Source organism: Tiliqua scincoides, chromosome 1, assembly GCF_035046505.1.
Source record: "Tiliqua scincoides isolate rTilSci1 chromosome 1, rTilSci1.hap2, whole genome shotgun sequence".
In the NCBI taxonomy this organism is placed as follows: Eukaryota; Metazoa; Chordata; class Lepidosauria; order Squamata; family Scincidae; genus Tiliqua; species Tiliqua scincoides.
The window spans coordinates 119793970-119810188 of NC_089821.1; the positions used below are offsets into that span (position 1 = coordinate 119793970).

The 16219-nt window shown below is 39.6% G+C and overlaps 1 protein-coding gene across 1 annotated transcript in view; it reads right to left on the bottom strand.

The window, feature by feature from the left end:
* PGAP1 (post-GPI attachment to proteins inositol deacylase 1) overlaps nt 1-16219 on the bottom strand; it is a 53426-nt gene that overhangs the window by 16036 nt on the left and 21171 nt on the right. The window contains exons 11-21 of the mRNA XM_066635846.1: nt 13686-13735; nt 11944-11995; nt 9242-9319; nt 8457-8532; nt 8156-8229; nt 8002-8053; nt 5013-5079; nt 4606-4714; nt 3965-4003; nt 1706-1796; nt 981-1071 (exon numbers count right to left, since the gene is read on the bottom strand). Coding sequence (XP_066491943.1) covers nt 981-1071; nt 1706-1796; nt 3965-4003; nt 4606-4714; nt 5013-5079; nt 8002-8053; nt 8156-8229; nt 8457-8532; nt 9242-9319; nt 11944-11995; nt 13686-13735 — 779 coding nt within the window. The remainder of the gene's footprint in view (nt 1-980; nt 1072-1705; nt 1797-3964; nt 4004-4605; nt 4715-5012; nt 5080-8001; nt 8054-8155; nt 8230-8456; nt 8533-9241; nt 9320-11943; nt 11996-13685; nt 13736-16219) is intronic.

The following is a 16219-nucleotide window of genomic DNA, read 5'->3' on the forward strand; positions in this document are numbered from 1 at the left end:
TATGGTTAGAAAGATGGGGTGAAGAAGGAGGTTCAGGAAGGGAGGGGGGAAAAGGCTTTGCTTTTCCACACTCCTGAAATCTTTTCCCCATTGTGCTACATATAGTGTTCAGTTTCGGGACCAGCTGCCAGCCCCAAATCTGGGTACTCTCCTATTATTTCATCTCCTCATAGAGAGGAAGGTCCTCAAAGTTCCCCAAAGAGTAAGGGGAAGAGAGGGTTTTAGCATCATGTCATGCAGCCCTCTAACCCCAATACAAGTTTGCTATGTATTTGGGAGGCTTCTGAGTGAGAAGGGGAAAAGGTACAATATTCCTTTCATTTTCTTCCTGCTGAATCTTCCTGCTGTATAATGACAGATTTTTTTTTAAACCTTACGGTATGCATTTCACTCCCTCTGCTCTCTCTGCTGCACTTGGATTTTGTGTGAAAGCTCAGAATCCAGAAGAGTAATATCACTGCAGCAATTGACTCCACTTTCCCCATATGTGCTTCTTCTTCATGGGGTGCTGGGCACCATAGGATTGGGCCAATTACCCAAGCTAAGGGAGCAAATGCTTCCTTCACCTAAGGAGTCTCTGGCAGCTGTCCCAGCCCCACTGGATAGAGCTGCAGCCATTTCAGCACTGCTGTTCCTTTGGGCATTTCAGCAGCTTAGGATTGGGCTGCCCGGGAAATAAGCCCCCCCAAATCAATTCATTCTTGTTGCCCTTGTTGGTGATTTCACACAGATGCCCCATCAGACACAGTTACAGACACATGGAAGCTGCTCATTTGGAACCAGATGTCATGTGGGTTCCCTTTCTTGACTATCATTCCAGCTTCGGTATTTCCAAATTCCTAGTATCAAACTTATCTGTCCATCCCACTCAAACTCTGTGTATACATCTTGCTAGTCAAGAGTCTGAACTATTATATTATAGGAGAACGATTAAATTTGTGAGCATATGAACAAAATACAGGGATCAGAAAGTAACTTACCCCAACAAGAATTTAACAATATTCACAATAGGTTCTACTTTGTAGGGCTTGGCTGCTTTAGTAAGTGCAGGAACAAAATCTGAACAATGGCCTACAACAAGAAAAAAGTCTAAAATCAAATGCCCACAACAGATTAAGAAATTAACAGAAAAATAGAAACAAAATATCCAGAAAAATCAAGGTGCACTAAAAGCTATATAGCCATCAAATAATTACTAAAACCACTGCTGTTAACCATTGGCTATTCATTATTGCCAATTCATTATTATTATTCTCCACACTGGAACATAGGTGTTGTAAGAAAAAGGCAGGCAGCTAAACGTGACAACATACATTAACTCTATTCAATTTAAAGTAAAGACTGCAAATGATTCTCAGTTTCATGTGTTCATTTCAATGTGTGGCTGCCAAAAAATTCTCCAGTCTAACTGAAAAATCTTAACTTTAAAAGATTTTCTATCTTGCATCACAATGAGATATTTTTAAAATATGTTCCTACAAAGGTCAATAAGCTAAATAATGTCCACCCTTCAATCTAGCTGTTTAATATTTTATCTCTCTTGGATTCCCAGAAGCATTCACATTGTTATAAACCTTGCAGTCAATCTCAATATTTATAAGAGGGTTGAGGGTACATTTTCAAATGAAATGAACTACAAATGCGACTTTCTAGTTTTATCATTATAGGAGAACTTGTGTTTGAAAAACTTTTTGCAAAATGTTACCTGTTGAAATTAGAGACAACTGCCTTCCATAGGCAAGAAGCACATTAGAAATAATGTACACAGGAAGGATACCACCATGGAACCTTATTACCTATAAAAACAAAAATTATAAATTAACAGTTGGTGCATGTAAAATCCATCCATGTTCAAAGTGGTAATAATTCCATAAATACAGTTTTTTTTTTCTAAATGCTTCACATACATTAGCTCAGTAATTTTTCCAACTTCATTTGAGATAGGAGGCTAAACATAGTGGCTTGCTTAAGGCCATCAAGTGATATAAACTCCAGCTCATGCTGTTGAGCTTTAAAGAGGCTAATTGAGCTTTTAAGAGGCTGTGAGGGTTAAAAAGCTGAGGTAAAAACTGAGCCTAACACAACTTCCAATTTAATATGGGGGGGGCCCTGTACCCGCAGATCCCGTATCCACAAATCGGGTTCGCACACCCCCCTGTGTGCGCTCCTGCATGCGTGGCCCCTCAGGAGGCAAGGGGAGCTCTGCTTCTCTCGCCTCCAGAGCATCCTCAAAGTCCAGCAGAGGCCTCAGACTGAGTCCTAGAGATAACAAATCACTTCCGGTTTCTCCGTGAAACTGGAAGTGACGTTTTTAATGCTTTATAAGGCACTGGGATGCCAGAGGGCTTCCCTGGGCCTCTGGGAAGACCAATGTCCGCAGCCTCTTCTGGGCTCAGAGGATCCTCCAGAGACAAGGGGAGCACAGCTCCCCCTCGGCTCCAGAGAGTGGGGACAGGCATTTGCCCATATCCATGGTTTCACTTAACAATGGGGAGTTCCGAAAAGGAACCCCTTTGGGTACAGGGACACGTCTGTACAAAGCACTCAAATTGATATTTATTTACTCATACACAACTGTAACTTTGTTCTCAATTTCAATTTGATGGGGGTAGAAAAACAGCAGTATTTCATGTCTATAACCCCCAAATTTGCAATCAACATAGCATGATTCTTAGGTTTAGACTGCAGACCAGTGGTTCTTAGACGTTTAGAGACTGGACCTGCTTTTTAGAATGAGAATCTGTCAGGACCCACCAGAAGTGATATCATGACCGGAAGTGACATCATCAAGCACAAAAATTTTTAACAATCCTAGGCTGGAATCCTACCAGGATTATCTTATCCTGGAATGACTATCATTGTTAAAAGCATATACATAGTAGCCTGTTAAAAGTACAGATCTGTAACATTTCCCCAAATGTAGTCACATACCAGATTAATATATTAAAGATAAAACATTGAAATGAATGGGGACCCACCTGAAATTGGCTCACGACCCACCTAGTGGGTCCCGACCCACAGTTTGAGAAACACTGCTGCAGACTATTAATGATATTTGATCACTGCTACATTTGTAGCAGGGAACAAATTTGCAATGCAAGGCTGAAAATATTTTTGTTCAACCAGTTTCCACTGATGCAGATATACAGGTGGGGTCTTGGTATCCATTCTCAGATCCCCTGTGATTATTGAAAACCGCGGTTAAGCAAATCTGCAGTTTGGGGCCTCTTAAACTCTCTGAAGGAGACCAGAGCTCTGCTCCGAAAACCAGAAGTAGCTTTTATGCCTCTAGGCAGCATTCTGAAGCCTGCAAAGGCCGTGAGCAGATGCGCAAGGCCTCTGCAGGCTTCAGAAATCACTCTTGAAGCAATTAGAGCAGAGCTCTGGTCACCCTTGGAGGGTTCAGGTTGGGCCACGTTGGCTAGATCAGCAGAGAGAAAATCCACACATAAGTAGGCTCAACTTGTACACACTGTACTAACAGAAATTGAACCAATAACATATATTCAGCCACCAATCTTATATCCCCTATACAGTGGGCCTGCTGTATTCATGGACCTCATTATCAGCGGATCGCTGCAACCCATGGGGTTGGACCCACATGGACCCTTCTGAGGCGGCCCTCCAAAGGCCTTTTAAGGCCTTAAAATGTCACTTCTGGTTTTTCAGAAAAACCAGAACTAACCTTCTAAGGCCTCCCGAAGATCTTAAAAGGCGTTCTGAGGGTCGGGGAGGTCGCATGCGGCCTCCCCAGCTCTCAGAACATCCTCTGGAGGCGACAGAAGCACAGCTCCTGTCACCTCCAGAGGATTACAGGGTCCCCAAAACCCAAAGATTTAATCATCCTCAGGTTTCTTTATCCACAGGAGATCCTGGAATGGAACCCCCGCGGATAACGTGGGACACCCTGTACTTATGCTGGCAACGCATTCAGCAAGTTTTACATAAAAGGAAGTCTTCTTACCTGACCAAGAACTTGAAGAAAAGAAGTCTTAATGGTTACCTAGTAACACACACACACACACAAACACAAAACAATTTTTTAAAGAAATGAATAATCTTTTAAACTAGATAAATAACACCCAAAGTGTTGGATTATATCCTAGTATTGTCATGTAACAGCATAAGCATAACACAATTCCTCACCTCCCCATAGCCTAACCTGACCCCTAGCTTTTGTGGGCTAGGAAGGGGCAGAAGTCTCAAAAGACGCAAAAACCTTTCATGAGCCCAAAGATCCTCTGACTGTCAGGAGTGCCTTTAAGGAGGTAGGGCCCAGTGAGGAAAAAGGAGAAGGTGAGGTCACTTAAACTATTGTGCGACTTTAAGTTAGGATACAAGCAGTTTTGATTGTATTTTGCTGTAAACTGTTTTTCTAAAGATGAAATATAAAACTTTTTATAAATAAAACCATTCTGTCTTAATGCCAACAAGTACTCATTTAACTCACAAATAAGGTAAAAGCTCTATCTAGTTGTTTGGCATCAGTGCAGATTTTCCAAAAGACAAACTACGTTCATATTTCACAATCCCGTAAATATGCACTTTTGTTTGAAGTGGGAGGGGAGTGAGGAAAAATCTACTGTCTTAATAGTTGTTACTTACTTCATATTGACAATCTGGAGATGAATAAATATTCAACACTGGAAGAGCGGTGTCATTTTCAGGCTGCGCAATATGCAGTTTTGCAGAAATCTCAGTTAAAGATGGAACCCTAAAGGGGTTGTTACAATTTTTTTGCTTTGCTTAATGTTAGTAATGAACGTTTACTTAATCAAAAAATACACACAACCCAGGACATTTCAATGTACAATTACGAGTAGTGCACAGTAACATGACACTGGGTTCAACTTCTTGTTGGATCCCAAAACACTTCCAAACCTTCATTTAATACTATCCCCAAATGCTGTGACCCATTAACATGTCTATCAACAGAATGCATACAGATTCATATATGAAATAAGCTACAACCATTTCAGAACTAAAGACACCAAAGAAAGTAAAATCCTTACTGAGACTGAGTTAAAAAGTCTTCATGTGACCATGGTATATGAAGTCGGTATAAGCTGGGTCTTCTTTCTGGAAAAGGCAAAAGAGAGCACATATTACACTATGGTTCTGGTTTGTCCACCCATCATTTAAACTGAAACATTTGACTGTTCTCTTATCGTATGGGGAAAACATTCTAGTATGTCTGCACCACTTTTAGATTCTACAGTGACATGGAAACTGTCCATAAGAGCCAAACATTCTTGGTAAAACAAGGCCTTCTCACCATTTTTATGGAACTCACTACCAGAACATCTAAAATCTGCCGCTTCAATAGAATGTTTCTGGCAAGGTCTGATAACATTTTTATTGACGTTAGCTTTTCGGGGTGGGTAAGGGTGGAACACTCCTGGTTGTCCTTTATGTAACCTGTTCTTATTGTGTATTCATGTGTTTGTAGTTGGTTGAGTACTGTTTTTTACTTGTCACCACCTGTGTTTTTAGAATTAGTATACGACTGCTGTGCTGGTTTTAAACGATCTAGTTTTCAAACTTTATCATTCTATGCTTTGTTTTATGAATTTAAGTTTTGTAAGCCGCCTTGAGCTGTTGGAATGGTAGGGTATAAATGTTTTAAATAAATAAATAAAAAAAACTCAATTCCCATGTTTTGGTGGTTGTGCATACTTTCATCCTATTTCATAAGCAAACACTGATTTAGGTTAAATCTAGACATCTTCACCAGCTGATGAAAGTTTATTCATTACTATTCAAGTATGAAAAACCAGAGCTAGTAGAGATCTAGGCATCTATGAAACAGACCTTTCAAACAAAATATTTGAGTTAGATAATTTCTAGCAGATTATATGTAATCAATCAATATAATCAGATTATACGTAATATGTAAACCATTATATGTAATCAAGTTGGGGTGCTGCAGAGGAACTGAACTGTACTGTTAAGAGGAACTGAACTGTGCTGTACTGCTTGATTTGCAGTAATCAAGAAGGCTTAACTACAGAAACCTTACTTTACATTTTTCCCATCTCTAAGAATGTGGTTTATGAAACCTCAGCAATGATGACCCCAAAAAAACCCCAACAAAAACTGGAAGTTATTATTTCAAAGCAGGAAAAAAATTAGCCTCTATATTAGATGTGTCCTGCTCAAATGAGCAGATTTCAGATACGTAGGAAGAGCAGGGAAAATGTACTGTCAATTTCTCACAGCAGTAAGCATAAAAATCAATCTATTACAGGAGAAAGTTAATTCTTTACAGAATGAATTTAATTCTTTAGGACAGCAGTGCCCAAACTTGCAACCGCTGTGCACCCGGAATGCAATCCCTATTCAGACTGCAGCTTTCCATTCTGTCACAGAGGTGGTTATTTATATGGATTTTAATTTGAAATATGACTATGGGCACAATCCTAACTTGCATTGGAGCAGGCAGACCAGGGGACCTGTGCTGCATCCAGCACAAGTCTGGGGCCAGAATCAGCACAATCCAAGGCAAGGGGAAAACTCTGCCCTTACCCCATGTCGCGCTGTACTGCCCCAATGGTTCTACTCGGATTTGCACCACCTCAGGAGGTGATGCAAATTGGAGTAGACTGGAGCAGCTAGAGGCCTGCATCGGCCTGATCCAGGGGTTAGGACTGCGCTGTTACGTAGTATTGAGAACTGAATGTGTTCTGCTGAAAAAACACATCTGTGTGAGTAAGGGGTTAATACGCCTTTAAATGCTGAATAAAGGATTCAGCCAGGCTCTGCAGAGATCTTGTAGATAAGAAGTGTAGAAAGGAGAAATGATACGCAGTTGTGACGATTTAAAACTAGCAGATGCCACTTTGTACATGATATGAAATTGGATTGGTTAACATTACAGGGTAATTAACTCAGCAGAATTAGGTATAACTGATTGGTTCTGACCCTTTATGGGTCAAGGAGGTTTGGCTATAGAAAGAGGTCAGTTTGGACATTCAGCACAGATTGAGGTCTTTGGATCTTCACCCTTTGTGGTTCTTCAATCAACTTGACAACCACCATGAAGAACTCTGCTCAAATGGATGTCTACCAGCAATGGTAATTGGATGATTAATTTGAAGTGGAACAGATAGAGCTGGGTTTTTGTTTTCTCTGTGCTATCTTGTATGCTAACTCCTTGGAAATACCCCAGAAGAGGGTATTTTGCTATTTGGCATTGGGAGAGGTATTTTCCTTTTGGAGGTTTTTATTTTGCCTTGCCTTTATAAATAAACTTTTCTTCTGCTTTGAATTAGCCTGCATGTGTATTCAATGGTGACATTTGCTCCAGTAACTTAAATCAGTTGGCAGTGCCTTCACACCTGCATGCTCAATATTGGTTTTGCGTTCACCTTGAGGGCATGTAGACAAATGTGGGGGCTGCTGGCTTGGGCTGTTGAGAAGAGTAATTGGCTGTCTGCCCCATTGTGCATGTTATGCTGGAGTGGATTATTGAGACAGGCAATTAGCTGTCTGCCCTGTTGAGTGTATTAAACAAGGTGGCAGCAACCCCCCCCCCCTTCACACGTTCCACCAACCCTCCCCATTGCTTGTCATTTGAGTAGGCCTGGCCACCAGAACGCTCTGGGCAGTCACGCCTGTTGCCTGGTGTCCACTGTGTGACAGGATGCTAATTGTTATGTATCATATATCATAGGCTTGTACTCACTACTGTCGTTCTTTGTTATGTATGCCAATAAAGGTCTTATCTATTTTTTAAAAAGACAGGACATCCAGGTAGATGTGACTGCCCAGAGCATCCTGGTGGCCAGGTCTACTCAAATGATGAGACACAAGGGGGCGGAACAGAAAGGTTCACTCACCAGGTGGATAGGTTAGTTTGAACCCTGGATCCGGCCCCTCGGCCAGGGTTCAAGCAGTCCTGCTGTAGGGAGTCAGACCACAACTCAACATGCAAGTAATGGAAGACACAAGGAGGAAAGATTCTTTTCTGCATTTATTTAAAGGTGATTTCAGGAAATATACCTTTGAGCGATGGGCAGCGGCTCTCCACATAGATTTTAAAAGCTTGATATATCTAAACAAATAAAAAGAATAAGGTCATTAGTATTCCCAAAAGAACTAATCCACATTAGGCTTTACAAAAAACATAAAATATTTCAAAAATCAGTATTTCTACCTGACCAAAATGTTGAAGCTGAACATTGTGAGTAAGACCAGTTGAATTTAATACGATTTTGCTTGAAGAAAGTCCTGCAGAAATTATTGCCTTGTGTTAGAATTACAGTTAGTAGATCTAAAGCAAATACCAAATGGGGACAATCCATTTGATATATGAAGTATTTGGTTAGAAGGATGATGCTTTATAGATACACTCATTGTTAAGCTTGCATGAAATTCACAATTTAAGAATTCTGACCATCAAGATTAAATTCTCCAAAGGACGTTTTTATTTGACAAATGCAGTGAATTAAACCTACCAAAAGAAAAAAGATGGGTGACAGGAAGTTGCACTGTTCTTGAAACTTCATTAAAGAACTCACAATCCAATGTAAACTGCAACAAAGAAACACTAAGTAATTTCTTGAATCAGAATAGAACTACTTGCACTGTCCCAGTCACTCACTTTTCAGGAGATTATTGATTTTTCACAAGCTCTTACAAGATTTCTCACAACTTCAGTACAAATTAGCATGACTCATAGGCAGTGTTGAACTTAGCACGAGGAGATCTTGCTTTAAGAGCCAGTTTGACCATGGACTCCCCAAATGACTAAAGCAAACTACTGTTACTAATCAAATTATAGTTTTGTCAGCTAGGAGACATTAATACGTATTTCTCTGTCATCCACTATTGCTCTGCAAATAGCAGTATTAGGAACTGTATGATGCTATCTGACATAATATGGATAGCCCCACTCTCCCTCAGACACACTACTTATAAGTAAAATCACATTTGGCTGGGGACCTAAAGCAGATGTGCACTTTAGATAGGACTTCAAATTCTACAGTGATTAATTTTAAAGATTTATATGCTGCCTTTCCTCTTAAAAGCTAAGATGCTCAAAGCAGCATCCTGTCTGATAGCAAAGGCTTTGCTCACACTTTAAATGAACAGTAGCTATTCTCACGAGTTATGGCATCTGCTAATGACAAGTGTAATGGAGAAATTTACATCATCATCTACAAAAAATTCCAATGAAAATTAGAAATTTAGATTAATCAAATAAGACAAATCGAATAAAGTAGATACGCATTTTTTTTACCTTATTGCCATTGACAGCTGGTACATGAAGTACAAGATGAGTTAAAGAAGGATAGTCTTGAAGTTTCAGAGACACTGCCTAAAAAAAGCATTAAAAATATATACAACAGTAATAATGCTCATTTGACCTCATATGATACACAATAAAAAGAAGGCGAAAGGCAAGCTATAAGAGAGCAGTTAATGAGCTAGATCAGCAGTTTCCAAACTCTTTCAGGACAAAACTGGAAATGGCTTTTTTTTTTTACACTATTTTTAGCTGTTTGAAGACATGGAGAGCCCTGTAGAAGGGTCCACAGGCTCCCCCCGCCCCAGAGGCTGGTGCCACTCAGATAAGTAAAAAAAAACCCTTTTACCCCTGGCAGCAGTATGATCACAGTGATCATTTTGCTGCCTTCACCCTCCCCATCTTCACCCTCTCTACTTCTTAAGGGGGCAGAGATAAGGCTTCCTAGGCTGCAGCAACACAACACCCCAGTTTGGAACCTCTAAGCCAGGGGTGCTCACACTTTTTTGGCTCGAGAGCTACTCTGAAACCCAGCAAGGCCCGGAGATCTACCAGAGTTTTTTTTACAATGTTCGCGCCATCATAACATATAACATTTATGTGTACAATGTATGTTGGTGTACCTTGAGCCCCACTGAGTATAACAGGACTTACTCCTGAGTAGACATGCCTAGGATTAGGCTGTGAGGCTGCAATCCTAGCCACACTTACCTGGGAGCAAGCCCCATTGAGTACAATGGGCCTTACTCCCGGAGTTTCCTCCCAGAGGCACCTGAAGGGGGGGTTCGGCACTCTGCGATCTACTCATTTTGCTTCGTGATCTACCGGTAGATCGTGATCCACCTACTGAGCACCCCTGCTCTAAGCTATATGATGAGCAGCACATGGAAGATGAGCTCTCTCCAACTAGAAAAAAAAAATCCTCTCCCCTCTGTCCTGCCAGCAAGGTATGATCAATATTCCATCTTTGAGAGTGCAGTAAGCTGAGAGTCAGGATGGTCCAGTTCTAGTCATAACGTCTCAAAAAGGATATAGCGAAAATGAAAAAGATGCAGAAGAGAGCGACCAAAATGATGGGGCAGACTGGGATTGGGTACCTCACTTATGAGGTAACACTACAGTGTTTGGGGCTCTTCAGTCTAGAAAAAAGGCACCGAGGGGGTAATCATTGAGAGATACAAAATTATGCAGGGGGGTGGATAAAGAAGATAGGAGGATGTTCTTTTTCCTCTTACAATACAAGAATCAGGGGACATCCACTAAAACTGAGTGTTTAGAGAGTTAGGACAGACAAAAGAAAATATTTCCTTATTCAGCATGTAATTAGTCTGTGGAACTCTTTGCCACAGGATGAGGTGATAGCATCTGGCCTGGATGCCTTTAAAATGGAATGGACAAATTTCTGGAGGAAAATATCACAAGTGACAAGCTGGGATGGGTATGTGCAGCCTCTTGATTTTAGAAGTAGGCTACCTCAGAATGCCAGATGCACAGTTTTTTTTCTGCTTAAAATGTTTTTTTCTTTTTATTTTGAGCATCAAGTACAGCATTTTGTAATTAGAACAAAAGGAATCTATTTAGGGTGACCATGTAAGTAGGTTCTTCAGTTTCCACAATATTCTTTTTTCCAAGTTCAAAAGACATTAGCACTCCAGCAAAAAAACACTAATCACTGACTGAAGGTCCATTTTTCCATAAACCCATAAGACTTCCCAAAACAATCAGGAGAACAGAAGGTTTAGTACATATTAGCATATCTGAGAACCCAAGTTCAAAGTGAAAGGAAATGCCTTGATCTATCTAGGCAACAATTTTGTATACAATATCATTACCTAAAAAATTAAAGACCAACAATCCAGACCACTTTCCACATCGTTCTTCCTATCCAACTCAGCACTATATGTTAACAAAGGCTGCCATATTTTCATAATTGATCATTTATTTCTCCTCTATATATTCTGGCCTTATTGGTCAATTTTTCCATAGTAACTCTTTGCCAGGTACTATTCAGAAATCTCTGTAATGTAAGATCATGCACATTTCTTCAGCTTTTTGCAATCTCACACCTTGCTAGTCCAATAAGATTCGCAATTAATTCTTTATTAGTCAACTTCTCATTTCCCCTAGTGAATTATGAAAATAATGAAAATAATAATGTTTCATTCCCAATTATTTTTTGATTAGTCAAAGCTCCTATCCACGTGATTATTTCCTGCCAATATTTTTCTATTTTAGGACAAAAAATCCACACATGTTCCAATGTACCCTTTCTTCCACAATTCCTCCAACACATATCTGATATATCTCTATTAATTTCATAGAGTATCAATAATTTCATTTGTATCCAACAAAATTGCATAAAATTAAAAATTAACCTCACAGAGTTGTTGTGAAGACAAAAGGAAGGGAGGAACTATGTACAGCACCCTGAGCTCCTTGGTGGTATAAAAATGTGAAAAAAATAAATGGCTCTTTTGAGGCTTTTTTTAAAATAGGGTAAAAACACCAAACTATTTTAGTCTTCAGTATCTAATCCATGAGCAAAGCCCAAAAGTTACTATGAATCATAGTAATTTTTCAAAAAAAGTTCAGTGAAGAAGGTTGCACAGCATATTTGTACAAGGTATTAAAATACCAAATAAATGTATGCCATCTAAACATTTAGCTTTGTGAGAACCAAATAGCACAAGTCTTACCTTAACTGTTGGCAGTAATTCCACTTTCAGAGATAAGTCAACACCTTGAAGACTAGAAGAATTAAACATGTTGAAATATTAGATATTATGGATTAAACAGAAGAAAGATGAATACTCAAATACTTAGAACAGGGGTGTCCAAACGTTTTGGCAGGAGGGCCACATCTCTTTAACACTGTCAGGGGCTGGGGGGGAAGAATTTACATTTCAAATTTGAATTAATTTACAAATGCATTAGAGATGGAACTTTTATGAATGAATGACAGTCTTGTAATAGCTCAAGGCCTATAAAAGGTCTTGCACGAAGTGGCTGGCCCTTCCTTTGCTGCTGCTGCTGCATCACAGACGTGAAACAGCAAGCAATGGGGGGAGTCCTCAGCCAGCAGCTCACGTGAGAGGACAAACAGTCACCCTCATGCTGCGAGCATTTGTGTTGGGCCAGCACAGGCTCTGGCAAGTCTCCTGAGTCTCATTGGAGACTGGGGACTCCCTGCAGGCCGGATTGTGGGTCCCTGAGAGCCACGAATGTCCCCCAGGCTGGGGTTTGGGCACCCGTGATGTAGAATATTTAAATTTAGAATGCAAAAGCACTGCAAGCTGTACAAAACTTTTCATCTTTTGAACAGTAAAGTTCATAAACCAATTCTAGTGTCACTACTGACACAAAATATCTGTTACTGAAAGGATCAATCTGCCACACTACACTCATTTGCGTTAGCATAGTTGGTTTATTCAGAAGGATGGGAAACTTATGTTATTTTCAAGGTATGTGGTTATAAAGAAAGAAAATACTTGGTTTGTAAAAATCCTTTTCATAGCTCCACCACAAATTGGCTCGCAACCCACTGGTGGATCTCAACACACAGTTTGGGAATCACTGGTTTATATTAAATATTCATGTAATCAAGGGTTGTTACAGCATATTTGTAGCCAGCCAGCTAAGTAGAAGTGAACAGGGAGGAACAACATATAGTTAACCCTAGTATAAGGACACTTAGGCATTAAGTATAACCCCAATCCAAAAAGTGGATTAAGACAACATCAAGGATGCTTTAAAATCTCAGTATGTCACAAGACTAGAGAGGTGAGAAGTATAACAAAATGATGTACAATAATAACTAAAGCATCAGTTACCTAAAAAATAAAAATAAACTTCATATTTTACAAACTTAAAAATAGTACAGGGTCACCCTTTTCATCTATGGATGGCTATGGCCATCCACATTGAGTTGCTTAAAGAAAATGTGGTCCATTTAAAAATGTTTAAACATTTTTAATCACTCCAGAGTGCATGGCAGAAGCATTTGGGAAACACATCTATGATGCAGGGCCAAGAGAGGGGTTCTCGGGGCAACCCGGAAATGGCTTCATTTAGACTGTCCTGCAGCCCTCCAGCTTTCTGCACTAAGGTAAAGAAAGCTTTTTTTGCTTTATAAAAGCTTGTTTAAATGTTTTTAAAAGACAGCTTTTTTTTTTTTACCATGAATTTCACTAAATATGGTTTTTTGCATCCTGGAATGGATCCCCCACAGATAACAAGGGCCAACTGTACTTCCAATACAGTTAGATTGTGAGCCCTTCTGGGACAGGGAGCCATTTAGTTACTTGATTTTTCTCTGTAAACCGCTTTGTGAACTTTTAGTTGAAAAGCGGTATATAAATACTGTTAATAATAATAATATATAGAGTTCTACTTCAAACAATTTTGTTTATAGTGTGTTATATTTCATGAAAGTACTTACCACATAGCTGAAGTCCTGTTTATACATCCAAAGATCCAACTACTTCTGTCCTGTATATGCACATCCCACGAAGGAGAAAAAGGAGAAAATGAAGGGACATATTGATTTAGTGTGCTTCAAGCAAGAATTCTTGTAAATATGTTTAAAGCAGCTCACATAATAACAGCCAACACTAACAATCCATTTAATTGTTCCTAATCATATCAATCAGAAACAGTAGCAATTATATTCATATTGGATCCCACTTTTCAATCACAATCCAATTAAGTGCCCAAATTCATAAATAAAATGTTCATGCCTTCATTGTATACTGGTAAATGCAGAAGTTGGTTATGCTGGTACAAAATGCACACATGCCTTACTAGTTACAAAAGTCTATTATTTCAGAACACAGTAACACGGCAGGGTGCAGGAGATGACACAGATGTATAAAATTATGAATGGTGCAGACTAATAATAATAATAATAATAAAACTTTATTTTTATCCCGCCCTTCTCCCAAAAAGGGACCCAGGGCGGCTAACAACATATAAAACAAATTAAAACATAATTTCACAGATAAAAACATATTAAAAAACACATTAGCAGAACCCATAAAAACAGTAGTCAGAAGAGTCAGAATAAAAGAGCATAAAACAGCAGTTCTTAGAGGAATCGGGCCTGTAAAAAAGCAACTAAAAGATATATAAAAGATGTTAAAAAGGCCAGAACGTCAGAAGGCTTGGTTAAACAACAAGGTCTTCAGGCCTCGCCGAAAGGACTCAAGAGAGGGAGCCATTCTCAAGTCAAGGGGAAGGGAGTTCCACAACGTTGGTGCCACTACTGAGAAGGCCCTATTTCTTGCCGCCGCCCCACGTACCTCCTTAGGCGGCGGCACTTGTAAAAAGGCCTTCTCTGATGACCTGACTAGAGACTGAATACAAAATTTCTTTTTCTCAAAAAACCCCACTAGTCCATAATCTGAATGGCATGGCAACCTTGCTTAAGCTAAGTAGTGCCTAGATGAAAAACTAGTTAGTGCCTAGATGGAAAACCACCTGGACACCCTAACATGGAGAAAATGCAGAATATAAATGTAATAAAATGCCAGAATGAGGGAGAGGGACAACTATCTAATGTTTGTATTGGTGATTTGTAACGAGTTCAAAATCTTCAAAAGGGTTATTTCCCTCACACAATGAGTAACAATGACCTTCAATGCCAGCACATGTGGTTGGGGATACACATTACCACATACACTGGCATCCAGGCATCACTTATATTTAAATGCTGTATATCATGTAGTGAATTACCCCAACCCTCACTTCATATCATTGGCAGGAGAAAAGGAACTGTACACATTAAGTGGGCAGGCTTCTTTTTTTGTTTGTTTTTTTGTTGAAGTCAGGTGCAGACACACTTAAAATTAAAGGACCAGGATGCTAATTATGTTCAGCCCAGGAATTTGTTTTCAGTACCAGAACTGAGTTCACAGTTCTTTCACATAAAAATTTTGGTGTGCGCACCCACTACCACCACGATTTCTTTATTTCAGTAGCCTAATTTATACAAAAGAAGAAATAAAAGAGCACCTTCTTGTTCCTGCTATCAAAAAACAAATGGAATTGAATACCCTTGTAAGTTTTCATTCAAAGAGCTACCAGTAAATCCCAACTCCTATGCCTCTATATGAGAGCCCCCAAATTATACACTGAGTGATACCTGGCATGACAACTGGCAGGGGAGGGGAGAATGGAAAATTCACAACAAAGATCCAGTCCCTGTGGTAAATGCAACATGTGGACTGGCCCACTGATGGCTTTAAAAAAGCACATAATGAACAATTTGTTTATATAAGGGTATTACATCTAAGACCTAAAATGGAACTTCCATAAACAGGAGCAGCACATCTCCAGTTGATGAATGCTGGAGGAAAGCACAAGAGAATGGTTACGTCCACCATGTCTTTTCTGTGTACTTCCACAGAGGTATCTAACAGGCCAATGTTGGAGAAGGTGAGGGGCCTTGTGGTCTAATCTAGAAAAGCAATTTTTGTGTTCTTATACTTCAATATGCTTTATTGACTGTCATAGAAATGCAGGATACAAAATACCACTATCTCCAGCATTCTCAAGATCAATACAACACAGTATAATCATCTTATTTACTATAGGTGATCTATAATGGGAAAATACTTTAGACTTAGCAGTCTTATTTATCTCGTAAGGTTCTGCTTTCAGACATGAGATGGACCTGTGTGTGTTTGCACTGACTTCAACACCAAAAAGTTTGGAAACACATCAGAATTATCTCCTAAAGGTTCTGCATGAGATGAACCTGCGTGTGTTTGCTCTGACTTCAACACCACAAAACAGTTTGGAAGCGCATCAGAAAAAAGAATGACAGCCCAATTCTGGGCATGTCTACTCAGACTTAAGTGCCTCTAAGTTCAGTGGGCCTTACACCCAGGTAAATGTGCAAAGGATTGCAGCCTGAGAAACTTATATGCAATGCTATTGTAATAGAAAAAAATCATGATACAGGATATAATCTGG